Source organism: Chaetodon auriga, chromosome 14 (assembly GCF_051107435.1).
Source record: "Chaetodon auriga isolate fChaAug3 chromosome 14, fChaAug3.hap1, whole genome shotgun sequence".
Taxonomy (NCBI): domain Eukaryota; kingdom Metazoa; phylum Chordata; class Actinopteri; order Chaetodontiformes; family Chaetodontidae; genus Chaetodon; species Chaetodon auriga.
In genome coordinates this window covers 4,418,743-4,445,064 of record NC_135087.1, presented here as the reverse complement: position 1 = coordinate 4,445,064, position 26,322 = coordinate 4,418,743, and the positions used below count along the sequence as shown (strand labels likewise).

General features: G+C 39.7%; 1 protein-coding gene across 2 annotated transcripts; it reads left to right on the top strand.

Annotated features, from left to right (window-relative positions):
• Positions 1-454: 454 nt before the first annotated feature.
• Positions 455-15,039, top strand: LOC143331515 (M1-specific T cell receptor beta chain-like). 2 transcript variants are annotated; one of them, XM_076748448.1, is made up of 7 exons: positions 455-503; positions 724-1,023; positions 10,104-10,163; positions 13,844-14,191; positions 14,296-14,310; positions 14,425-14,531; positions 14,715-15,039. In XM_076748448.1, exons 1-7 carry the CDS (start codon positions 455-457, stop codon positions 14,736-14,738), a joined length of 903 nt encoding a protein of 300 aa, XP_076604563.1. In that variant the 3' UTR covers positions 14,739-15,039. The 2 variants fall into 2 exon arrangements, 1 of the variants encoding a protein (XP_076604563.1); XR_013078141.1 differs by lacking the exons at positions 455-503; positions 724-1,023; positions 10,104-10,163; ... (1 more) ...; positions 14,425-14,531; positions 14,715-15,039 and adding an exon at positions 7,568-8,193 and having other exon boundaries at positions 13,844-13,945.
• The last annotated feature ends 11,283 nt before the right edge of the window (positions 15,040-26,322 follow it).

Here is a 26,322-nt window from a genome sequence, read left to right as displayed (position 1 = left end):
CAGTACTTCTGTGCAGCCAGTCAGCACAGTGTTTCAACTCCTTTGGCTCCTTTACAAAAAGCTGGTGTCCCACAGTATCAAACATGCACCTGCATCAAACTGAAACTGCTTAATGAAGACACAGAGACGTTTGTATTGGACAACCAAACGTCTTTTCACACAGCAGCTGCGGCAGTTTTCTATCTCTGCTCCCAGAGGACAAAAGTAATGTGTGAGAAAAGCTGAAAACATTGTAAACCAGATGATGTATGAATCAAGCAGGCGACAGATTGGACACTGACACATGTTGTTGGGCAGTTTTAGACGACAAACAAAACTCCTCCCATGACTCCCTGATGCGAATGAGGCTTGTCGACTCCTTCTGTACGCCTTCTCATTGTCATTTCCCACATTCAGATCTCAAGCGTTGTCTCACCGTAGTTTCATTCATTTCATTTCCTCCTCCTAAGTCAAAATGACCCCAGGCATTACCACCATCACTTTCTTCTTGCTTTTGGCTGCAGGTAAAGTTAATATCTGTACAGATAAAAATGTACATGGACATGTTCGGCTTCCTCTCATTAAATATTGATGGAAACATTTCTGGTGTGTTTTCCATCATCACCTTTAATTTCACTTGTCTTGATATGATCAAAAAAGCATGTAAACGTATTACTGAAATTGAGCAGATTTAGCAGATATTTATCATGGCAGTAATAGCGATTCTGTGTTTTTGTGTTTCAGATGTTTCTCAGTCTGTGCTGATAACTCAGTGGCCCCACTACATCTCCAGTCTTCCCAGTGGCTTGGCAGAAATGCACTGCTACCAGAATAACACAGATTATCAATATACGTACTGGTACAGACAGCAGAGAGGAAAAGGTTTTCAGTTAATTGTGTATATAGTAGCAGGTACTGAAAACTTTGAGGAAGAATTCAAATCTGGTTTTCAGGTGAAATCGACGGGGAAGCAGTGGTCTTTGACAATAGCCAGCGTTCAGGAGAAAGATGAGGCTGTTTATCTGTGTGCTGCCAGTCTACACAGTGCTGTGGCAGACCTCAGATCTGTGACAAAAACATACAGCAAGGAGTCTGTTCACTGCTCTGACACCTGCTTTATACCAACAATAAGAATCGAATAAAGGAAGGCACTACACCACACTGTGCAGCAGATGATATCAGTGGCTTTATAACACGTTTCACTTCATATTAAAAAAAAAAAAATAATATAATTAATGGAGAGAAGGAAGACAGAATGGGAACAAGGTATAAATTGCTCTCTAAAATGAAAAAATACCTTACTGGTCATTTGTTTGAACACTTAAACCAACCTATATTTGTGTTTTCCTGACATGTGACCCTCTGCAGTCGTGCAAATTACTGTCCTGAATACATTCAACCAATAGGTGGAAGCACAGCACATGACATGAAGCTCTAATCAGAATGTAGTCATGACCCAAAAACGATGCACTTCCTCATCACTCCGAGCCTTATTTTTCTCGTGGCAGTGCTTTTTCCTCACATCAGAGCTTGACAATGCCTTCGCCTACGTGCACATTTGGTTTTCTGTGCGTCTGGTTTTCATGTAAGATCTCACACTTCATCCTGAATTGCATGAAACTGATCATTAGCTATGTTTAAAACACTCAAAAGTCATGTTATATAAATAATGTAAATACTGTTTGTCAGTAACACTTTCGTCTAAATGTGCTTCCTCCACAGGTCAAGTGAGTGCCGTTACATTTGAGCAATCTGCTCCTCAGATAGTGAAGGAGAGCAGCAAGGTCCAGATTAACTGCAGCCATGACGACTCATCCCTCGTAATAATGCTCTGGTATCAGCAAAGAAAGGACAGCCTGTCTATGACCCTCATAGGGTATGGATATGAAAGCTCCCCAATATATGAGGGTCAGTTTGAAGAACAATTCAAGCTGACAAGACAAAGCACAACAAGAGGAATGCTGACTATTAGCAGAGCAGACCTGTCACACTCTGGTGTTTATTTCTGCGCTGCTAGTACACAGTGATGTGGTTTAATGCCACTCCCTCACTAAAACCCTCATCATTTTCCTGTAAATGAGGAGTGTGCCCTAGATGAGGCGGTGTCTCTCTTAATAGAGAGTTTCATTGAAGGAAGCTGTGTGTCTCCCGCAGCAGAGCAAACCTGGAGGATGCCTCCATTTGTGATCGGATTTCTTCTCATTTTGCTGCCATGTAATTAACTGCAGAAATAACTTAACTGTGTTCATTTCATACAGCAATAATATGGACGTTTATTCACTGAGGCTTCTGTATCAACCACTTTTCAATGTGTGTTTTTCCCACAGATCCAGCCAAGGGTGTGACATTTCTGCCGTCTCTTCCACAAATAGTCACTGAAAAGGCCAGGGTGGACTTTAAATGTAGTCACGATGATAGCAGCCTTAATGCAATGCTCTGGTACCAGCAAACAGAGAGCGGTCTGATGAATTTCATTGGATACAACTACATTAACAGTGATTCGGTACCCGAGAAGCAGTTTAAAGATCGCTTTGAGATTACAAGAAAAGACGTGAAAACAGGAGCGCTGATTATTCAGAGCGCAAATCTATCAGACTCGGCTGTGTACTTCTGTGCTGCCAGTACACAGTGATGTGGTTTAATGTCACCTCATCACCAAAAACCCTGTTCTCCTTTTCCTCAGCTGTTTTCACGTTCAAGATCCTGAGAGGCAGGGTGAGTTACCATGATGACATATACAAGAAAGCTGACTCTGGTTCTCAGTTTATACACACAGAGCAAATTCAAATCAGGATACTCTACAAACATAAAGCTAAGCAAAACCACTAAACGAAACAAAGCAAACTTAAACACATAGCTACTATATACATGCAGCCAAGAGCTGGAATACAAACTATATACAAGCTCAGTTACTCTCTACTGTACATACCAGGCTGTGGTACACATAGCACAAGAGTGGAAATTCTGTATGGATAAGATAATCTGTATATAGAAGGGGTTTTATGTGCATATATTGAGCATGTGTGAACAGTATATGCAGCCTGCTTGAGACTGAAGTTTTATAATGAAAAGCTGTTAAGTACATATGGCACAGTGTGTGTTAAACTATAATGTTGACATGTAGAACAAGCATGTTATTTACCACTGCAGTGTTATTTCACAGGAACTGAACTGAGTTAAACAGCTTATGAGTGTGATGGCATGCGGAAAAAAGTGAGAAATATCCATGAAGTCTAATCAACTCCTCTCTAACATGGTTGCAATAACAACCTTGGGGGAAATAAGCTACCAAACTAATTCAGCCCGAAACAATTTAATACTCACACATGAGAGTTCACATTTCACCAAACCATCACCACATGAAAATAAAGACAGCAGCCAACACCACAACATCAGCCTAAGACAGCAGAAACGCTAGCAAGCAGCAGCCCCACGATGATCAGCATAGCCAAATGTTAGCTCAACCAAGTATGCAAACACCCAATGAACAAAACCTACACTGTAACTCATGGAACACATGCTAGGACAAGAAACAAAGGCTGTTGGCAGGTTAGCTTGCCTATGAAATGTAATAAAGGAAGCAACAAGTCTTCATGGAAGTCTTACTCCAATAAGTAAGTTACCAATTATTTGTCCCACCGAGGGCTTGCACATGCATCAAATGACCAGAGGAACAAGTGCCGAGACTCAATTCAGCAATAGCCAATCACATTCCATGGAGGCTCATTTCTGTAGGTATTGCTGTATTGAGAGGATGGGATACCATGTTCCAATATGGTGCCCCATTCATTCCATTGCAAGTTTAGTGTACAAAATGTCAAAAAAAAAACTGTGAAAATGCCCATCATAATTTCATTTGTTTGTCCCACCAACAGTCCAAAAACAAACTCTGGGGGAATGCTCGATGTTTACAGCATTACATTCATTCAGCAGACAGCCTCACTTCATGATCAACGAATGAGACTGACAGTCAGTGCTATGTTTCCATCATGTGATCATGTGACCTCATGGTCTGTTTGTGCTGAACAGATCGAGTCTGCCTCATTCAGCTGGAACAAGGCTCATCGCTGACATGCTTGTCACAGTCTTGTGTCTGTCGCTTCTTTTACACTCAGGTGGGTTTTGTGTATTCAGAATGGATGCTTGAACGGTCAAGTTCCCATCACATTTACTGTACACATCACGCATGACATTCAGTTCTGTGCATCGAGGTGAAAACAATGAAACCTCATCCTTAATGTGCTGCAGGTCTCGCTGTTGTGGTCCTTCAGTCTGGAGATCAAATTTCTCACCCAGGAGTCACAGTGCTGTTGCAGTGCAGCATGGGTCCAGGGATCAGCATGAGCAGCTACACCATGTACTGGTACAGACAAAACTACTACGGCTCTCCACTGGAGTTTCTGATCAGAGAGTTTGACCAAACCGTGGGGCACTTCCAGGGGTCCATCGACACATCCAAAAACAATTTCTCTCTTCAAATCACTGAGCTGTTTCCCAATGACAGCAGCACCTACTACTGTGCTGCCAGTCACAGTGATGCACACAGACCAGACAGTCATACAAATAACAAGTCTGTCTGTCCCAGATGGCATGCAGACAGGAAGGAGCTGTGGCTTGTTTGGTTTTTATACTACATTAGCGACTGCTCAACAGCTGCCCCAGTGGAACAGTAAAGAAGTTAAATCATTGATTCAGTCCCGAAAGGACGGTAAGACACACTGGGACAATGCTGAGCTGTTAGTTTATATGAGGGAGTATTTGGTCATCACTTCAAGCACCACTACGACATCTAACACCTCCTATATCAGTGTTTGCAGATAATACATCACACTCTGGAACTAATAATTAACTAATGTATGACTCCTCATGAAATTTCTCATGCAAAAACTATGAAGCATGTCCAAATATTTTGCTGCCATATCTGTTTTATGCATCAAAGAGAGAAAGAAGCAGAAAGTTGCAGTAATGACAGGACCAGAACAAATTCCCCCAAGCCAGTTTAGTTAGTTAGTCCGTTCGTAAAATGCTTTTATCTGTGTGTTGCAGCAATTAGATTGTTTGATGTCAGATGGTCGAACCTGTTGTAAAAGCAACAATTACCATAAAATACAGTGGCTCTGAGGGGAAAAATACATTTCATGCCATGCCATGTTCGGTGAAATATAGTTTTTTGTGAAATGTCTTGCTACAATATTGTGTTTTCTGAAATGTCATGTTTTGTCAAATGTTGTGTTTTGACCCTCAGGGCCACCCTAATGAACTCTCCCAAAACCTGCAGATGCTGCTCAGTGTTCACTAGGAGACAGCGGTTCCACAGAGAAACCTGTGAAACACTATGAATGTAGGCAAAGAGTTCCTGGTAAAGGACAACCAGAGAGCAGGGGGAGGATCAGAGCTGATTTCAGAGGTTTTGATTGAAGCAGTACAGGAAGTTAAACCTACAGCTGTTCAGCCTGTTAGAAGACAACAGAGTTCGAATTGTCAGTGATGGGCAGACAGCTCTGATGCTATAATCACTGTGGCAATGATCCTCTTCTTGGTTGCAGTTCTAATCTCCTCCAGTAAGAACATTTAAATTCAGCTTAGAGAAAACATTTTTTTTCCATCAAAGAATTGTTTGCTCATGTTTATTTACTTCTCTTTTTTCTTCTCTTTCCAGATTTCTCCTTCTGTGTGAAAATTCTCCAGCCTCCATCCGTCTTCAGCCACGAAGGAGACCCAGCTGTAAATTTGCAGTGTGAACAAGATGACGATCAATACTCCTACATGTACTGGTACAGACAAAGCAGCACTGGGAAAATAGAGCTAGTAACATATTCTTATGGTAAAGATTCGTCAAGCACTGAAGCTCCTTTCAACAAGTCCAAATACACCATGCACCGGCCTGCAGTGCTGAATTCCTCTCTGCAGATACACACTGTTCAAGCTGCGGACTCAGCTGTGTATTACTGTGCATCTAGTAGAGCACAGTGATTCAGAAAGGCTCAGCAGCTGAACAACAACCTCAATAAAAAACCAGGAAGAGAAGACAGGGAGGAGGGATGAGTGAGGAGGGTTAATGTGTTGAACTCCGAGGAGCATGACAGGCAGCTTACATTAATGTGACATGAAACTGGGACATCAACTGAAAAAGAGAACTCAAACAGAAAACTTAAAATAGCATGATAAACTCCACGAGTTCATACAAGAACTGCGTCTGCACAGCTCAGTTATGTTCCTGCAACACCACAACGCTGATCACTTCAGATAAGTCAGCAGGTGTTAACAGTGTTATATATCCCATACAGCATTGTTGTCCTGTGCAGTGTCTCATCAGTGTCACTCTGAGCACTTTCTTATATCATTCAATTGTGTGTGCAAACTGATGAAAGCATATCGAGTTTCAGTGGTTAGGATACACTGACCTCTACAGGGTTCGTGTGAGATTACACTTAGGTGTAGTTAAAAATAAGGTGAATACAGTGTGTAAAATGGGTGGCCAATCAAATCATGTAAGTGTTACTAAACTGAGCTGCACAGATGTGGTCTGAATATGGTGCTGATTGAGATTAGCAATGCTTATGATGTCTCACAGTGCAGTGACTTTTACTAAGTGGGAATAAAAGGACTGTTGTTCATGAGTTATATGTTGTGAGTTGTTCATAAATCAGGGACATATGCACAGCATTGCACAGTGAACAGATTGATGCCATATCATAGCATTTAAACTAAATGTGAATGTGCAAAGCTTGTCCTTACATCAGTTTTATTTATGTTATTTAATGAATTGAACATTATCATAGAAACTCATTTTGAGTGGAAGAATGGAATGGAGGAGAGAAAAATAAATAATCCTGAAAAGTTTGATGAAACTTTGGTTTAAGTTAGAAAAAGATATATTGTTCAAGGATGTCATGCCATCCTGTCTTTATGTTCTGAAAATGTACAAACTGACATGCAAAATGGATGAAAGCCATGTTAAAATCCTATGATGCACTGAGTTCTTAATAGAATGATGTGCTAACATCAGGGATTATGACTTTCTTTTTTTTTTTTTTTTGGTCCACATGGGGGCAACAGAAAAACTACACACAGAAGCAGAAACCTCAGAGCAACATCTGAATTCACTTGGGGTTGTGTCTCTGGACACCTGATGATCTAAGTCCAGTTGTCACTTTCTTTTAGCTCTGTTTTGGTCACCACCAAATTTGTCAGCCTGTTGGTCAGTGGTGGCAGGTAAAGTGCAGTTTGTTTATCAGGGCTTTTATATTTAAAAGTGCAAACGAATACAATGAGAGCAGAATCGTAAAACCACAACAAAAAGTTAAAGACGCTAAACATGCTTCATATATCGGGGGGGACAACAGAGTCAGGTAATAAATCTGTGATAAAAAGAAATCTCTGGGATTAGCACGACAACTGAAAACTTTCACATTACACACGAGCAATATGAAGTGTGGGATGATCCTCAGTGAATGTTTATCTGCTCAGCTCACTGATAACTGGGTGGATAAAGAGGTGTGACCAGCAGAGATGTCACTTCCTCTGAGGAGTGACAAACACCAGTTTCCTTCCCCTCGCTCTCACATCTTTTCTTAGCTGTCACAGAAATAGCAGCAGTCATGTTGGAGCCCGTTCAGCCGTCACTCAGCCCGACCTGTACAGCTGCTCTCACACAGGCAGAGATGGAGGCTGAGATATGGAGAAGCTGGGTGGGGGGAGGAGAGAGGAGAGAACGAAAGAGAATTCAGGTTTTTGTGTGATGCTTTTTCACCGTGGGGACAGGGGGGGCACGGTGATACAATCCAATAGAGCCGCCGTACAAAAACCTCCTCCCATTAACATCCATTGTGTAGACGGCTACATGCTGCCTGGGACGCTTAGAAGAGCAGAAAAACCAATAATCTGAAGGCGTGTGAGATGGCAGGACACTCTGGGATCAAAAAGTCAATTTATATGCAGAAAGTGTGCTGGAAAAAAAGTTTTAAAAAGACTTTAAGGTCATATGTGGAGCATCTGGAGGCTTCTGTTACTCATCTTGACAAAAATCAAACCAACTGTGGACATTCTGAAGCTCATCCTGAATGTTTCAACCTTCTTCATCCTGTGGATTATCAGACTGTGCCTCCACTCGCTCATTACAGAACAATTTGTGACTTTTTGGTAGAGGAGACATTCAGTGTGACACTGGAGCTGAAGCTTACTTTGGAAAAGGAACAAAACTCACTGTTTTGGGTAAGTCAGAGTTTTGGAAACTTCAGCTCAATGCAAGAAACTTAAAAATGTTGGTGTGAAAGTGAAGGAAAAACTGTTGATATGAAAAAGATGAAATATTGAGCTGAAGTGAAAACACTGTGACCACCACTGATGCTGCTTACGTTGGCCAAGGAACCAAACTAACGGTTTTAGGTAAATATTTCAGTTTATTGATATATTTTGATAGATTCTGCATTGTTTTGAGAGTCTAAGGATAAACAGAACTTTTAGTAAAAATTGTCCAAAGATAATTCTGGTAAAGAAAGAGTTTCATGCTCAGCATTTCTGCACTGTGACAATGCAAATGAAGCTTACTTTGGAAAAGGAACAAAACTCACTGTTCTGGGTAAGTCACAGCTTTTACAACTTTAGTTCCATGCAACAAACTCAAAATACTTTAAATGTTGGTGTAAAAGCGAAGGAAAAACTGGTGATATGAAAAAAATGGAATATTGAGCTGAAGTGAAAACACTGTGACCTACACTGAACCTGCTTACTTTGGCCAAGGAACCAAACTGACGGTTTTAGGTAAATATTTCAGTTTATTGATATATTTTGATAGATTCTGCACTGTTTTTAGAGTCTAAGGATAAACAGAAGTTTCAGTAAAAATTGTCAATAAGGTAATTCTGGTAAAGAAAGAGTTTCATGCTCAGCATTTCTGCACTGTGACAACGTGAATGAAGCTTACTTTGGAAAAGGAACAAAACTCACTGTTCTGGGTAAGTCACAGCTTTTACAACTTTAGTTAACTGCAACAAACTCAAAATACTTTAAATGTTGGTGTGAAAATGAAGGAAAAACTGCTGATATGAAAAAGATGAAATATTGAGCTGAAGTGAAAACACTGTGACCTACACTGATCCTGCTTACTTTGGCCAAGGAACCAAACTGACGGTTTTAGGTAAATATTTCAGTTTATTGGTGTATGTTGAGAGATTTCACATTGTTTTAGACTCAAAGGATAATCAAAAGTAAGAGTAAATAACTTTCATTCTGGTAGAGACAGACAGCAGAGGTTCATGCTCAGTATTTCTGCACTGTGACAATGCTGAAGCATACTTTGGAAAAGGAACCAAACTCACTGTTTTAGGTAAATATTTCATTTGATTACTGTGTTTTGATAGATTTCACATTGCTTTAGAGTCTTAATATAGTCAGAAGTATTACTAAAAAACTTTCACAAAATAATTCTGGTAGGGACAGACAGCAGAGGTTCATGCTCAGTATTTCTGCACTGTGACAATGTCGAAGCATACTTTGGAAAAGGAACCAAACTGACTGTTTTGGGTAAGTCAAGGATGATCAAAATTGAATAAATGCAATGGGCTTTGTCATTGGAGGAGTGCATGAAGAATCATAAGGTACTTGGCTCTTCATAGTTTAAGTTCAGCTCAGAGCTTTTGATGTTAAGCTTCAGCGCTGTGCCAATTACGAAGCCTATTTCGGCCAGGGGACCAAACTGACTGTTCTTGGTAAGTAAACATCAAATGTTATTCAGATTCATTCACCTGTTAAAGACAAAGTAAAACGAGGTAAAATAGGTCTGATGTCGATGGAAAAAGGTTGTTTTAAGATAAAACCTAAAAGCAACTAAATGCAAAGAGGCAAAGTAAAAGCTGCATCCTGGGCTGTTTTGAGCACTGATCAGGTGCACTGTGACTCTGGTGGTAATGAGGCTTTCTTCGGTGGAGGAACAAAGCTGACAGTTTTAGGTAAGAAATTTAAGTGAACTGAATAGATTGTTTATACAGTCAGTGATATGGTCTGTGGTAAAAAAAAAAAAAAAAAAAAAAAAAAAAAATCAGAATAAATGTAACAGCACTGTAATTGAAGTTGAGTTCAGCCTCTTTAAAGTTAAGCTCTGCTCAGAGCTTTTTGTTCTCAAGCTTCAACGCTGTGTCAGTACGAAGCTCATTTCGGCCAAGGCACAAAACTGACTGTTCTCGGTAAGTAAGATGCCAAAACTTCTTCACATGAATCCACCTGTACAAGAAGTGAAACATAGAAAAGCCTAACAGGTCGGTCTGCATTACATACAGCACATAAACACACAGTGCAGCAGCTGTTGGTTTTTCATTTAAAGAAAGTTCGAAATTATTACAAAACTAGAAACTAAGGAAGCAAAGTAAAAGCTGCATCCTGGGCCGTTTTGAGCACTGATCAGGTGCACTGTGACTCTGGTGGTTATGAGGCTTTCTTCGGTGGAGGAACAAAGTTGACTGTTTTAGGTAAGAAATCAAACAAATGAAAAAGAAACTGTTCTTCATCTTAATGCTTTTACAGTGTGAAGCATATTTCAGCCAAATCATAAAACTGACTGTTGTTGGTAAGTTAACATAAAGTCTAACAGAGTGGCTCCCTGAGAGCTTTGTGTTGCATAGAATTTGTAAAACTTCCTTTAAAAGGAAAGTTACATTTATTACAAAACTACAATGCAAAGAAACAAAGTAAAAGCTGCATCTTGGGCTGTTTTGAGCACTGATCAGGTGCACTGTGACTCTGGTGGTGCTTCAGAGGCTCACTTCGGTGGAGGAACAAAATTAACTGTTTTAGGTAAGAAACATGCATTGTTTACACAGTCTATGAGGAAGGTTGAGGTAAAAAAAAATCAGAACAAATGTAAAAGCAGTGGATCTGGAGTTGTTCTTCAACTTTATTGAGCTCAAACTCTTCAAAGTTGAAGTTCTGCTCAGAGCTTTTTGTTCTCAAGCTTCAACACTGTGTCAGCGGGAAGCTTATTTCGGCCAAGGCACAAAACTGACTGTTCTCGGTAAGTAGGACATTAAAATTCCTTCATATGAATCCACGTGCAAGACAACAAAGACTGCAGCACTAAAAAGCCCAACAGGTTGGTCATTAAGAGAAATGGTGTCATATAAAGGAGTATAGTGCAGCAGCTGTCAGTTTTAAGTTCAAAGGAAGCTAAAGAAGCAAAGTTAAAGCAGCGTCTTTCAGCACTGATCAGGTGCACTGTGACTCTGATGGTCGGGAAGCTTACTTCGGTGGAGGAACAAAGTTAACTGTTTTAGGTAAGAAATCAAACAAATGGAAGCAGCGTTGTAATCAGGGTTTCTGTAAGATACTCACTGCACTGAAGTCCAGTTTAAGTTTAGCTCTGAGGTTTGTGGTCTTAATATTAAAGGCTTTGTCACAATGAAGCCTTTTTCAGTTCAGGCACAAAACTGTCTGTTCTTGGAAAGTTAGCGTAAAGCCCAGGAGCATAGCTCACTGAGAGGTTTGTGTCACTTACAACAAAACAGGCTGCAAAGACAGTTTACATTTCTTAGAAAAGAAGCAAAGTAAAAGCAGCATCATGGGCTGTTTTGAGCACTGATCAGGTGCACTGTGACACTGGTGCTACAGAGGCTTATTTTGGTGGAGGAACAAAGTTAACTGTTTTAGGTAAGAAATTATTTTAAAGTTCATTAAGTATCATTCAGGTGTGATTTAGTTAAGATGTTCTTGGCACTGTGATGAAAACCTAAAGTTCAAATGACTGATAAACATCAGTGTTTTAACCATTACAAGATTAAATAATCATTAAACAAGCACCAAGAATAGATTCTTAAATGGTAAAAATAATAAGTTAAAGTCTGTACATGTTAAAAAGTGACAAAGTTGGAATAATTTCAAAGTGGCACAGATAAAGAGAGGCAGTAGGAAGAGTTTTTGTTGTAGCTGAAAGTCTCTGTGCTCCTACAATGAGGCTTACTTTGGAGCTGGAACTAAACTCACTGTTTTAGGTAAGTAAACCTGCAACATCCTCAGAGGATGATTCACAACCTGTGTGCAACATGTGAAAAAAATGGCAGTAAAAGGTGTACTTTTACATCTTTCATTTGATGCCTGTAAACAAAGTATTCTCCTTTAAAATAGAGCTTAGATTGGAAGTTGCGCTAAGAAGCAAAAAGCTGCTGTGAAAGTACTGCAGCAGTAAAACCTTTGGCTCTCAGCCCAGATTATTTCTCTCACAGCGAGTTCTCATCAGCTCTGTCAAACACTGTGAGTTCACAGTCAGAAGCTTACTTTGGAGCTGGAACTAAACTCACGGTTTTAGGTAAGGCTACCAACGTAGTATGTGAAAAAGCTTCCCCTGCAGTTATGTGGGAACAGTTAAACGTCTTTAGTTAATGTGAAAAAGGAGCATAAAGGCAGTTCTCAGCTTCAGTGCTGAAAGGTTGAGCAGTTTTTTCTGTAGCCTTGTATCAGTGTGAACAACAACAACCCAGCTTACTTTGGCAGTGGCACCAAATTGACCGTGTTGGGTAAGAAAATGATCCAAATCATATGCATTAATGTTTTCTGAGCTTTGTTTAACATAGATCTACTAAATTATTACTGAGTAAATAACACGTTGAATGTTTTGTTCAGAGAATGCTGTGTATGTGTTTGCTGTCAGAAATGCAAAAGAAAATACAAATATAAAATCTATACAAGATAAATCTCTCAGGTCTACAGCAATAAAAGCTACTTTTGGCACCAGACTTAGTTATTCTGAACTTATTGCTGTTGCAGTTAATTCATCGTCTAAAAGCTGTGAAATTTGGCATTTGCTTGAAAAGTGTTCACAACAGTCAACACTGTCAATCAAACAACAAAAAACTCACAAAAAAGAAAACCAAGACAGGTTTAATCAGCCGCTGCCGTCAGTTTTTTGCATGCGAGTCAGTGGTGTGCTCTGGAAATTATCCTGCTTATTTTGGAGAGGGAACCAGGCTCACAGTTCTTGGTAAGATCACTGTAATGACATCTAAAAAGCAAACATTTATCTGAAGAAATAACTGTTAGTTTGAATATGAGCACTGTTTTAGGTAATGTTTAATGCTGTTAGCAAATAATTTGGTGTGGATAGCTGCTGTTTCAACATTTTTGTGTGCAGAAATGTTTTTAGTTTGTGCAAGAAAAGAGCACAAAGACAGTTTTCAGCTTCAGTGCTGAAAGGTTGAGCAGTTTTTTCTGTAGACTTGTATCAGTGTGAACAGTGACAAGCCAGCTTACTTTGGCAGTGGCACCAGATTGACCGTGTTGGGTAAGAAAATGATCAAGTTAAGTTTCAGGTTGTAGAAAACTGCTGTTTTAATGTCTTGTGAAATGTCTTGATTATCTGGAGCAGCACCTTGTTGCTGTGTTCGTTTGCAGTTGCTTTAAAATTTCCTTCCCTGCATCAAGAAGTGAAGGAAAAAAGTCTTTTAAATTGACATTAGTGAGTCCATAAGTAGGATCTATGTCTGACACTAGTTTGCAAAAAACTCACAAATGCAGTAAAAGAAGAAAACGTTAGATTTTACTTCAGTGGTTGTAGATCTTTGTCAGTTTTTTACATGTGAGTCGGAGGTGTGCTCCAACACTTATCCTGCTCATTTTGGAGAGGGAACCAGGCTCACAGTTCTTGGTAAGATCGCTGCGATTAAACCTTTTTACTGAAAGAATTCAATTTGAATGACTCTCAGTGTGAGCTGTGCAGCCTGTGATGATCATGCATTTGGTGTTCATCTTCAGAGGAAAAAGCTCTCCTGTGTCTTTTTGAACCCTGACTGTGTCTCATGTGCATCACTGGAGTTAGGGTAGTGCACACTGGTTTGCTGTGGATCTTTTATTTCGTGACTTATGTTCTTTGTCCTTGCAGAACAAGGCCGTACAGCTGTCAAACCAAAAGTGAAAGTGTTTAAACCTTCGCCAAAGGAGTGTCGAAACCAAAAAGACAAAGCAAAGAAGAAGACCTTGGTTTGTGTGGCCAGTGAATTCTACCCAGACCACGTCAGCATATCCTGGCAAATCAACGGGGGAAATGAAACTGATGGTGTGGCGACGGACAGCGCTGCCGTGAGGGATGGCAGCGATTACACAATCACCAGCAGGCTACAGGTCCCTGCTGAAACGTGGTTCACACCCAGCAGTGAATTCCAGTGCACTGTCACCTTCTTCAATGGGACACACTATGAGTATGTTTCAGACTCAATTAATGGTGATGAAGGTATGTCCATTTAAACTCAAAAACGACCAAAAACCTGATCTTTTTGCTGTACATGTAACTGATCATCTGACCTTGTCTAATCCATTTCTTAGCTAAGACTACAGATGTCATGACAAGAGGTAAATATATTGTTTTGTGGTTCAGTACGCTGCAATGCATCAATTCCAACAATCTAAACTGGAGGTTTCCTCTTTGAATCATGTCACTCATCTGAGTGTTTCAACTTTCTGCAGAGAAATATTTGAGGATCACACAGACTGCCAAACTCTCCTACGTTGTTTTAATCGTCAAGAGCAGCATCTATGGAGCCTTTGTGGCCTTTCTGGTGTGGAAGCTTCAGGTTCGTACATAATCTCCACGCTGTACTCTGTCCCAACACATTTTATCCAAAACACATACACATTCTTTCATTTTTAATGCTCCTTTCTGCAAAAACTGGCTCCATAAATTTTAATATGTGAATGAACAAGCAATAAAAAGAGCTCATGACAATATGATGTTGTGTCCTTTCTGCCTGTTGCAGAGTTCAACTGGAAAGCAGAACTGAGAGTTGATCTGAGGCCTGATCAGATGATCCCTGGGCGATGGATTATCTTGTTTTCTGTAAATACAATTTGTACAACAAAGTGGCTATTTTTCCACTCTTTGTATGTCACCGCGCAGTTCCATTCATGTACAAATGAGCCAATAAAATTATGCTAACATTAGAGGAACAGTTCATACTCTCATAATGATATTAAAAGCTACAAGTGGCATGGAAGTAAGTTTGCTGGAATGTTTTTTCACCATTTCGGTGTGTTTGTGGCTGTGAACATTTAATGCTTAATTTTCTTTTCAATAAAAGTATGTCAGAGGATCTGGTCAATCGTGTTATTTCACTTCCCCTTTAACTTTTCAGTGTTTGCTAATTGTCCTATCAAATTTACATGCAGCATGGATCTAAACTAGAAAAGTCTGTTCATTAACCTTCATTTCAGACTAAAGTTTTAGATAAACAAGAATTAAGCTGATATATTAATGCTTTACATTGTGCTGACACGCAGGTTTACTGGTCTCACATCTTATCCTATACTGAACATCACTTTTTCCAGAGAGTGTGAGGTATATTTAGCTTAACCCACCCACCTCTTTTCTGTGAAATCTGTTATTTTTCAGATGCATAAAACTTCACAAGCTGTTTATTTGGGTCACAACATTTTCCACTAAGCCAACAAAGAGGTGACTTAAGTGTCTCTGATTACATTTACTTGATAAATCAAATTGTTTGAAAAACTTCTAAACTGAGTTTATCTGAGTTCCATGTAGTTTATGCACTTTGCACAAATGATAGAAGCCTATGACATTTTCCATTTTCTTTATGATTAGAGTTTTTCCTTTAGCTGAAACAGTCAGTTGGAAAGTAAATATGAGAGTGTGAGTCAACCGCAAAACAACAGGAAACAAGTGTTCTCATCTGCGCACAGAGGGAGGTCAAAGCTGTTGTTGGTGAGGGAGACAAACTGGGGCGAGGAGTAGAGAGCGACAGCAGAGGGGAGGATGTGGTCACAGAGCAGCCTGCAGATCGCTCTCTGTGCCAAGAAATGACGGAGGTGCAACCTTCCACTTCACCACAACCTCCTGCTCGCACCTGCACCTCTGCACCAACCCCCCCGCTCTGCACATCTCTGAGCAAACAGCTGAGAAAACTTCTATTTCTGTGTCAACTGAAGCTCCACAATGAACATAAGTTTGAGTTCTATTCTATAGTGTCAGAAACACACAGCAGCTGTTTACTGTGGTCTGGTGCAGAAATGTCCTTTTGAATTTTCTATGCTGTATTAGATGAGAGATGTAAAATGAATTTTGTTGCAGTCACAGAGTACAAGACAACATTCACCAGTAATGAGTAATAAATTATACAATAAATAGAAAAATGACTTTCATTGTTGTGTCCTCTATAAATCATCTTCATGTGAATCACTATATAAAATTAGGCAGAATATATGACTGTGTTTGAAGCATATCACCATCATTTACAAAGTGCTTGTGTTTAAACTGTTCTCCATCGGCATTTATCAGAAAAGAGCCCAGCAGGACTGAGGGAAACACTTTCTGCTTCTCCATTTATTTGAAAAACATGTTTGTGCTCACTCAAGTCACAGAAACAGGAAATAATGTCTGTAAGATCATAACGGAAACATGTCAGTGCCTGACATCTCTGAGCTAGAGTGTGATATTTCCTCCTGCAAACCCTGATCTTTGTAAGCTGTCATTTTCCATCCATTTGTAAGAAGACAGAATTTCATATCCACTCTGCGTTATTTGACAGTCTGTGACAAAGCAAATCTCACTGGTTCATAATAAAAAAGGTGCAAAGCTCCAATGATACATTATTACCAACTCATAGATAGATAAGTGAACAATATGCAGTCGAAGATACAGATCCCTGATAAATTTGACATTTTACTAGGCCTCGACTACACAGCTGAGCCGAACCAGACAACTCCAGGATGAAACTTCAGATCTGCTGCAACAAAAGCATCCAAACAGTATGGAGCCATCATGCTGAGAGAGCCACACTAAAGAGGCACATTTTCAGGTTCAATCTGGTTTTACTTCAAACCATCAATATCACAACTACATTTATGGACAATATTCATCAATTTTAAAAAGGATCAAATCCAAATTGTTGGACATAAGGAAGTATTTCTATGAAACAGATATAAATAAAGAAATCTTGTAATAGTAATATTTGTAGGGTTCAACATACTGCCATATAATCTCTATATCTGTCATCAGTCTTCCTGACAGTACTGAGCATCTGTCAGACCTGCTAAATTTGTTATTAGCAGTTGTTCCCAACACCTCAACCTCTGACGATGGTTTCAGAGCAAGACTGAAAACTTGAAACAGCAAACGTGCCTCTATCATTATTTAAAGAAACCACACTTACATTTTAGGAGGTCTGAAAACCAGGCTGCAAAGCATCTGTTTACCATGAATATTAACCTCTACACCTGGGCAGTAATGTTTGGTGCAGTGGATTGAAACTTTGATCAAACAGCAACAAGAAATAGCAGATCTACAAGATTTCAATTTTAGTTGCAGGTTTATATACTTTAGAGCCAGCAACAAGCAGCACCCTGTTTCGGTAAAAATTATTAATATCAATGAAAAACACAGCTGTGGTTTAAACAGTACAGCAGACACGTAAATCAGCATATGAAAAAGATGTGGAAGAATTAACAAGATAATGAAATACTGAGCATGACTTTCAGAAATTTTTTTAAATACAACCAGTGCATAAAAATATATGCCACATGTACATGAGCATTCAAAGGAAATCCAAAAACGGAGCATTGAAGGGGCATCGGGGAACCGTTATTGACCTCTACTGGAAACTCTGTGAAATTACAACATCAATACAACTTGTTGCCAGTAGGAATCTGTGGGAAGCCGCATTGGACACACAGTACGCTGCTGTTTTATTATGGGTGTGTTGTGGTACAGGTGGAAGCGCAGTTTTGACAATTCTCCAACATTGTTACTGTTAGTGGAGATCAGACTTGAACAGCTCAGCTCTTCACGACGATGCCATGCTCACGTTTCATCACTCTGAACTGCTCTTCAACAATCTCTACACTTGGCATAAGAGTGTTAACATGTTGACATGATGTTAAAATGGAAACAACTTTTCAACAACTCCTGCATTTCTAAGTGATACCATTGTCGGTGCGGCTGTTACAAAGACGAACAGATTTCTGTGAAGAGGTTGTTGTTTGCACAACTGATGTTTTACACATTTTGAAAAATGGCAGTTGCCACTGCTGCACTGGCTCACATTCAGCCACTCAACATACAGTCATATCTGGATCAAACGCCGTACACTTGCGTCACTCAAGCCTCCTCTTGTGCTGGGAGACAACCTACTCTGAAGCAGCAGCTAAAGAAAAGTCCCTCAAAACGGCAGATTATTAGATCTACATTCTTACAACTATGACAAAGTCCCTTCAACACAAAAACACCTTCTGTGACACTGTTTAAATTAGTCTGTTTACGTATTTGACAATTACTGTTCAGGAATGACAGAATCTGAAAGAAGAGGGGAATGATAAAAGCCGTGGCTCTCAAAACTGCTTCACCCATCACTTTGTTTCCAGTTAACCAACAAAAAAACATTCTTGTTATGTAAAAAATTCCAAAACAGACTTTTCATAATTTTGCCCACACTTTCTTAGTATTGTCAGTCCTGCTAATCCAAAAGTTCACATCTGCTTTTGTCTGTATGCGAGTAATGTATCAATATGTATTGTGATTTAAAAACGTTTTCTGATTGTTTGCCAATTGTGACACATATAGTTTTTATAGTTTGATGATTCTTGTGGTTTTATGCAACGCATATAAGCCAGTGCTTTCGGGGCGCATGTTATGCCAGTTGTCACCTTTCGGGTGCGCTCTGTTGTCTAAACAGGTGCCCTGTTTGTGGTCATGTGATATAAGCCGTCTCATCCATTTTTTTCAATGCTTGATGAAGATCCCATGGGATCGAAACGTTGCCTCTTTTAGTAAATAAATATCCTTGGAGCATATACAGTGTGCAGAGTGCTTCCTCCTAAGTCCTGCTAAACCAGCCATCTCTTGTTTTCACAAACATCACAAAGATCAATATACTGTAATATACTGCAGGGGGACCCCCAGGACCACTTATCTTATTATCTATACTTTAAATGACACTGAAGACATTCATACAATTGCAAACAGGATCACGTCACACAATGTGGTGACACTCCCCCCTGCTGCTCTTCAAATCAACTATATGACATTCTGGAAGTTTCTGTCTGACAGAACATGGATACGGTCATCATAAAACGAGTCCTCCTCAGACTGTCAGTCTTTCTGCTGTGGACTACAGGTAATTTACAAAAAATAAAAATAAAAAGTCAACTGCGGACTCAATTTTACAAGAATTTATTTTCATGTATTTGCTGCAATTATAAAGGAGTCTAATTTTGATGTGATATCAGACGCTATCCAACAACAAGGGTTCACCACGATATTCTTTATTGTTAAGTACAGGTCTAATCACTGGAAGTGATGTCACCCAGACTGACATAGTGTGGAAAGTTAAGGGTGACAGTGCAACGATGAACTGCAGCCACACAAAGGATGCTACCTATTACCAGATGTACTGGTACCAACAGCTGCCAGGGGAGAGAATGAAGCAAATAGTTTTGACGACTCCAAGTCCTCCACATACATATGAAAGTGGCTTCAGTGAGGACAAATTTCCAGCACAGAAGAATGATGCTCAGACTGGATCTCTGACAGTGAAGGAGCTGCTGCTTGAGGACAGCGGAGTGTATTTCTGTGCCGTTAGTCAACACAGTGATACAGGGGACTGAGACAGCTGTACAAATACCAAACTCTTGGTTTCAAAGCAAACAGAAGACATCAGTGTCCTTAATTGTCTGAAGGGGGAGCTCAAGACCTGCATGCACATGATCAGATTTCACTTGTTTTGAAATGCAGTGAAATCTTACACACTCCTTAAATTGCGTATTCTTTCTCTTTGTTTCTAACAGAAATGTTTTTCCAATTGCCTTTGTGATCCTTTAATAATAAAAAAGTTTCCTACTTTTCATGCATTGCAGTTGAGGACCCAAACACCATCAGAACGTTTCATTGTACTCTGTTTCATGTTTGTGGCTACCAACAAATGTTAATCAAGACAAGATAGAAAGATGAACTGTTAACTGACAAGTATCAACAGTGTGTGTTGTCTCACAGTAATGACACTTTTTTACAGAGAGCACCAAACCATTTGGTTCCAGGTGGTACTGGGAGTAATGGAGACCCCAGACCTCAGGGTTACTGGTAGAGAGCTGTCAGTATGCTCAGATGTACTAAAGTCATGACCTTGGTGGTAGTTACTTTCAGATGTGCTGGTATCAACAGTTGCCAGGGGAGAGTATGAAACTGGTGGTCTACACTGTGCCTTACAGCAGCCAGCCCAACTCTGGAGATGTTAGCCAGGACAATTACTCGGCCACGAAAGCAGAGAGGGGATCTTTCACAGTGAAAAATGTGGAACCAGGCGACAATGGAGTGTATTTCTGTGCTGTCAGCACACTCACTGTAATGCAGATAGTTGCCAAGTTGCACAAAAACCACAGACACATGACTGATTTGATCAAATGACAAAGAAGTGCTTGAGTTACTATATTCCCTGTCATTGTAGACAAACTGATTAAGTGGAAAACCCACATGAGAAACAGCATGAAAAAGACGAAGAGTCTTATAAGTTGGATAGACTGTTAACAGGACATGCAACCACTGTGATAAGGAACAAGACAAAAGACAAAACACAGATTTGAAAAATGCATGTGTCAGGTTGGAAAGGTTTCTCAAAGAGCATTTCAAGCCCCTTTGAAAATACACATCAAATTGTATTACAGAATTGTTTTTCATTACTGACATTAAACACTTAATCATTTATTTGATAATATGTCCTAAAATAGTGAAAATCACCAATCACCAGAAGGTAACAGCAACAAAGACTGAAACATATTCACGTTACACTGATATAAAATAAAAGATAAAGCCAGCAGAAAGTCCTCTTATTGGAAACCAGCAAATTTTTGGCTTTGTGTTGATACATTATTTTGCTTATCAGAATTGGAGTTGACATATAAAATCAAATTTCACAGCATAACCAAAATCTGTCTCCTCCCCTCTCGGCTCATGCCATAACATCTGTTCAGTCCATCCGTCAATGCAGAGACTCAGAGGATGATCATCATGAACAGAAACATCATCAGGATCACTCTGCTGCTTCTCTGGCTCTCCTGTCGGTTTGATTTCAAACTGTTTGCTGAAAGTTACATGTTTTGCAACCATTTCTCTTCCCTCATTGTTCTTCTCTTAAAATGCAGGTCATTCAATGAGCACTAAAGTTCATCAGGATCCATCATCAATATTCCAAAGCCCTCATGGTTCAGACACGATCAGCTGCACCCATTCAGTCCCTGGATACAACGTAATATCGTGGTACCAGCAACCAATGGGTGACTCTGGCCTTAAACTCATTGGATATATTCTATTTACTGAGCCAACCCTTGAGGATCTGTTCAAACAGCATTTCAATGTGACTGGATATGGCTCAGCGAACTCTCAACTTCATGTTCTAAAACAGTCAGAAGACAGCAGCATGTATTACTGTGCAGCGAGCAGACACACTGACTCAAAGTCAGTGTCGCCTTGACAAAAACCCTCTAATAATCAGCCACATAAATTCACACTGAAGAAGAACACACCTGCATCTAACTGTAGCCTATGGCAGGAAGTCACCACTGATATTAACCACCAGTCTTTTCCTGTGTTTACCAACACAGCAGCATACTGTACAAATCCACTGACGATCCATAATGTCGATCGCTCCTCCTCTTTTGCAGGCTGGTAGCTCTGTTCAGTTTGCAGTCATCATTATAGTTTTGCTATCATGTGCATTATGATCATGATTTGGCTTGTTATACATTTAGCAGCTCTGCCTTTCTGTTTGACAGGTGGTTGTATATTCACTCTTACCTTTAATATTGTCAGTGAAGTTTCTTTTTGCTACTAAAGCTCTTTCTTCTAAATGTCTCTTGCAGAACTCTCAAAAAACAGTGTTCATCAGACTCCCACTGCCCTGATCAAACATGCTGGAGAAGAAGTCCTGATGAACTGCAGCCATTCAAACACTAAATTTGACATGATCCAGTGGTATAAACAGTCTGCTGGAGAAAATGATATGGCTCTCGTTGGCTATGCACGATTCTCTTATACAGTTGTTGAAGATCAATTCAATGACACTTATAATGTGAGCGATGATGGGAACAGTCTCTCATGTCTTCATATTCCAACGACGAGTCCAGAGGACAGTGCAGTGTATTTCTGTGCTGCCACTGAAGCACAGTGCTGCACAAAACATCCATCCTCTACAAAAACTTGCTCTGATGCAGCCAGTTAGCAAATAACAAATTACCACATGAATCTCTAATATAACACATTGTGGGCGACTGCTATCAGATAGTTCAGTTCTTCTTTCATCCATCAGGGTGCAGTGTTTCTCCACAGATCTTCTGATGTGTGATCATTTCTTCTGGGATAACAACACATAAATGGAAATGTACTTTTGTATCCACAAGTCTTGATCAAGATAAATATGCTGAATTGGTATACACATACAACATTTGCATTGATTGAAAAGGCATTTCACAGTTATGTGAAATACGTGCTAAAATCCTACTTGAAATTTGCAGAGAAGGAATTAAAAATGATATCATTCTGTTGTTCTTTGTAACGAGGAGGTTAACAGCCTTCATTCTAGTAGTAGCCTTTGACAACAGGCAGCTCATGCAAAAGATTGGATGTTCAGTGTGTCTCTAAAAGGAGGGACTTCCACATTTTGACCAGTGATATACTGCCACCAAACTGTCAATGAAACGACAGCCAAACGTACATATAAAAGCAGCATAGAAAAAATATGACACCACCCACGATGATTTCTTGACGGGACTTATTCAAAAAGTAGGAGGGGATCATTGTTATACAGCACCAGGAACAAGACATTTTTTAATTCAGTCCAAAAACACAACATGATGATGATCATTGTCAGCTGCATAACATTGAATGTTATACTGGTTTCAGGTAAAGTAAGGAAAAGTCTTTTGAGACATTTGTTCACATGTGTACTACCAGATATTCAGATAAAGCATCAGTGTTCTAAATCAATGAAAGAAAGGACCATTTAATTCCAAGTTATTTTCAAAGATAAACATTTGTTTAAATTCATGAGGACTCGTCCTGAATTGAAGTGTTTGTAAACCGTGTTTTGTTTTGTTGATGGCTTTCCACAGGCTCCTCTCTGAGTGAACAAGTCCACCAGGCTCCAGCCCACACTCACAAAAAACTTGGGGAAACAACCAAAATAAACTGTTTACACAGTATTCAAAACTATGATCAAATCCTCTGGTACAAGCAATCAAAGGACGGACAGCTACAGTTACTGGGATACATGCTTGGAGACAGTGGATTTGCAGAGCTTGGAGTGGATGTGAAGATAGACGGGAACGCAAACAAAGACCAGACCTGCACATTAACAATTGAAGGACTCAACAGGAACAGCAGTGCAGTGTACTTCTGTGCTGCTAGATTACACAGTGCTGCATATCACTGCTCCTCAGTACAAAAACCTCTTCATTACATTTACTGTATCAGAGCTCACAGCCCTTTAAAACCTGTATTCCTTCCTCTCAGTAGATGGTGGTATATATCTTTAATAGGAAATTATAATGAGCCAGTGGTGTGTAGAGGTAGGTAACATGATAATGTTAAGAGGAGGAAGAGGATGCATGTTGAAACCACCCACCTAATGCCTTCATGTTGGTTTGCTGATAGGAGGGTTTACTCAAAGAGGAGGATGGAAATAATCAGCATAACTGCTGACACTTCGACAATATCTTTCACATCAACAAAACAATTATTACCACACAAAATAACCAACACAAAGACAACATGATCATCTTATTCCTCACCTTTCATTTGAACATTATTCTGGTTTCAGGTAATGACAACAAAAGATTTTAACCTCATCTGTTTATGGTTTAGTATTCTACAGGGCTGATGTTTTGTCACATAGCTGAATTTACCAGCGCTCATTAATTTATTCATTGTGTTTTGTTGTTGAATGATGTCTGTTCAACAGGTTCTTCTCTCAGTGATCAAGTCCACCAGACTCCAGCTGACATGTACTGCAAACCAAGAGAAGCAGCCAAAATCAACTGTTCACACACCAATTCAAACTATAACCAAATCCTCTGGTACAAGCAAACAAATACACAACTACAGCTCCTGGGATATGTGTATTTAAAGGATTCATATCCTGAAGCTGGACTGAATGTGAAGATGGAAGGGGGCGCAAGCAAAGACCAAACCTGCACATTAACAGTTGAAGGACTCAACATGAAGAGCAGTGCAGTGTACTTCTGTGCTGCCAGTTACACACTGCTACATATCACTGCTCCTCAGCACAAAAACCTCCTCATCACATAAACTTCATCTCTGTTTTACAGCTCACAGCCTCCTGCACCTGGAATAAACCAGTCTAACCAATCTTGGTCTTGTCCTTCATCCCGATCAGATATTTGGAGGGTTCCTTACGTGCAGCTCTGGAACACTTCACCTGCCACATCCTGTTACAACCAGCAGCCTCAGACATTCTAATTAATTAAGACAAATTAATGAACAGATTCTTTTACATACTCAGACTAAGAGATGGAAAAAACAAATCAGTATGACAACATTATTTTCTGACAAAAGCAAACATGACCGATGACAGTAATATGCATAAAGTCAGATCAACTCTGTAAATTCAGACTCAGTGCTGCATTTTAAACTATCTTGTTTAGTGCAAAGGTTTGTAGAGATTATAACGACTCTATGTTGTTTCCTTTCCTCTCAAAAGGTGGCAGTATATATTTACTGAGCCAGTGGTGTGTGGTTGTAGCTGACATGATGCTTTCAATGTTAAGAAGAGGAGGAGGAAGCACTATGACACCACCTACCATAAAGAGTTGTGTTTTTCTTCCTGATAGGAGGGTTAACTCAGAAAAGCAGATAGCAATTATGCACTGTGATGAAAACACAGCACCGGCAACGAGACTGAATTTGGTCAGGAAAGACTGCATCATGATCATTTTCCTCTCTATAACATTTAATGCTGTACTGGTTTCAGGTAAATAAAAAAAGGTTTAGTTATTTTACAAAGAATCGCGTTGTTGTAGTCAACCAAGCTGTGCTCTATCGTCTATTAAATGTAAATTCTGGAATGACAGAAACTTATATTTTTCTGATTTGAAACCAGAGATTCAAGAAAAGAATTTTTAAGTACTCAAACAGTAAAAAGTTTTTGCCAAAATCTTTCACGTTATTGTCTTGAAATACTCCTCTCTGCTCTCATTCTTACTTAAAGTGGTGGCAATGGGTTTTAATATTTCTAATTCAAAATATCTTATTTTTCATTGATACATTTTCAGCAGGTTCCTCTCTCAGTGACCAAGTCCACCAGACTCCAGCTGACATGTTCAGCAAACCAGGAAAAACAGCCAAGATCAACTGTTCGCACACAATTCCAAGCTATTACCAAATCCTCTGGTACAAGCAGTCAAAAAGACAAATACAGTTACTGGGATACATGACAGGAGACAGTGGAGTTCCAGAGCCTGGAGTGGATGTGAAGATAGATGGGAATGCAAACACAGACCAGACCTGCACATTAACAATTGAAGGACTCAACAGGAACAGCAATGCAGTGTACTTCTGTGCTGCCAGTTACACACTGCTACATATCACTGCTCCTCAGTACAAAAACCTCATCATTCTTTTTTTTTCATGTCTGTATCACAGCTCACAGCCTCCTGCACCTGTATTCCTTCCTCTCAGTAGATGGTGTATATATCTTTAATCAGAACTTTACACTGAGCCAGTGGTGTGTAGAGGTAGTTGACATGATGGTTATAATGTTAAGAGGAGGAAGAGGATGCACGTTGAAACCACCCACCTAATGCCCTCATGTTGGTTTGCTGATAGGAGGGTTTACTCAAAGAGGAGGATGGAAATAATCAGCATAACTGCTGACACTCTGACAATATCTTTCATATCAACAAAACAATTATTACCAAACAAAATAACCAACACAAAGACAACATGATCATCTTATTCCTCACCATTCATTTGAACATTATTCTGGTTTCAGGTAATGACAACAAAAGATTTTAACCTCATCTGTTTATGGTTTAGTATTCTACAGGGCTGGTGTTTTGTCACATAGCTGAATTTACCAGCACTCATTAATTTTTTCATTGTGTTTTGTTGTTGAATGATGTCTGTTCAACAGGTTCTTCTCTCAGTGATCAAGTCCACCAGACTCCAGCTGACATGTACTGCAAACCAAGAGAAGCAGCCAAAATCAACTGTTCACACACCAATTCAAACTATGACCGAATCCTCTGGTACAAGCAAACAAATACACAACTACAGTTCCTGGGATATGTGTATTATAAGGATCCATATCCTGAAGCTGGACTGAATGTGAAGATGGAAGGGGGCGCAAG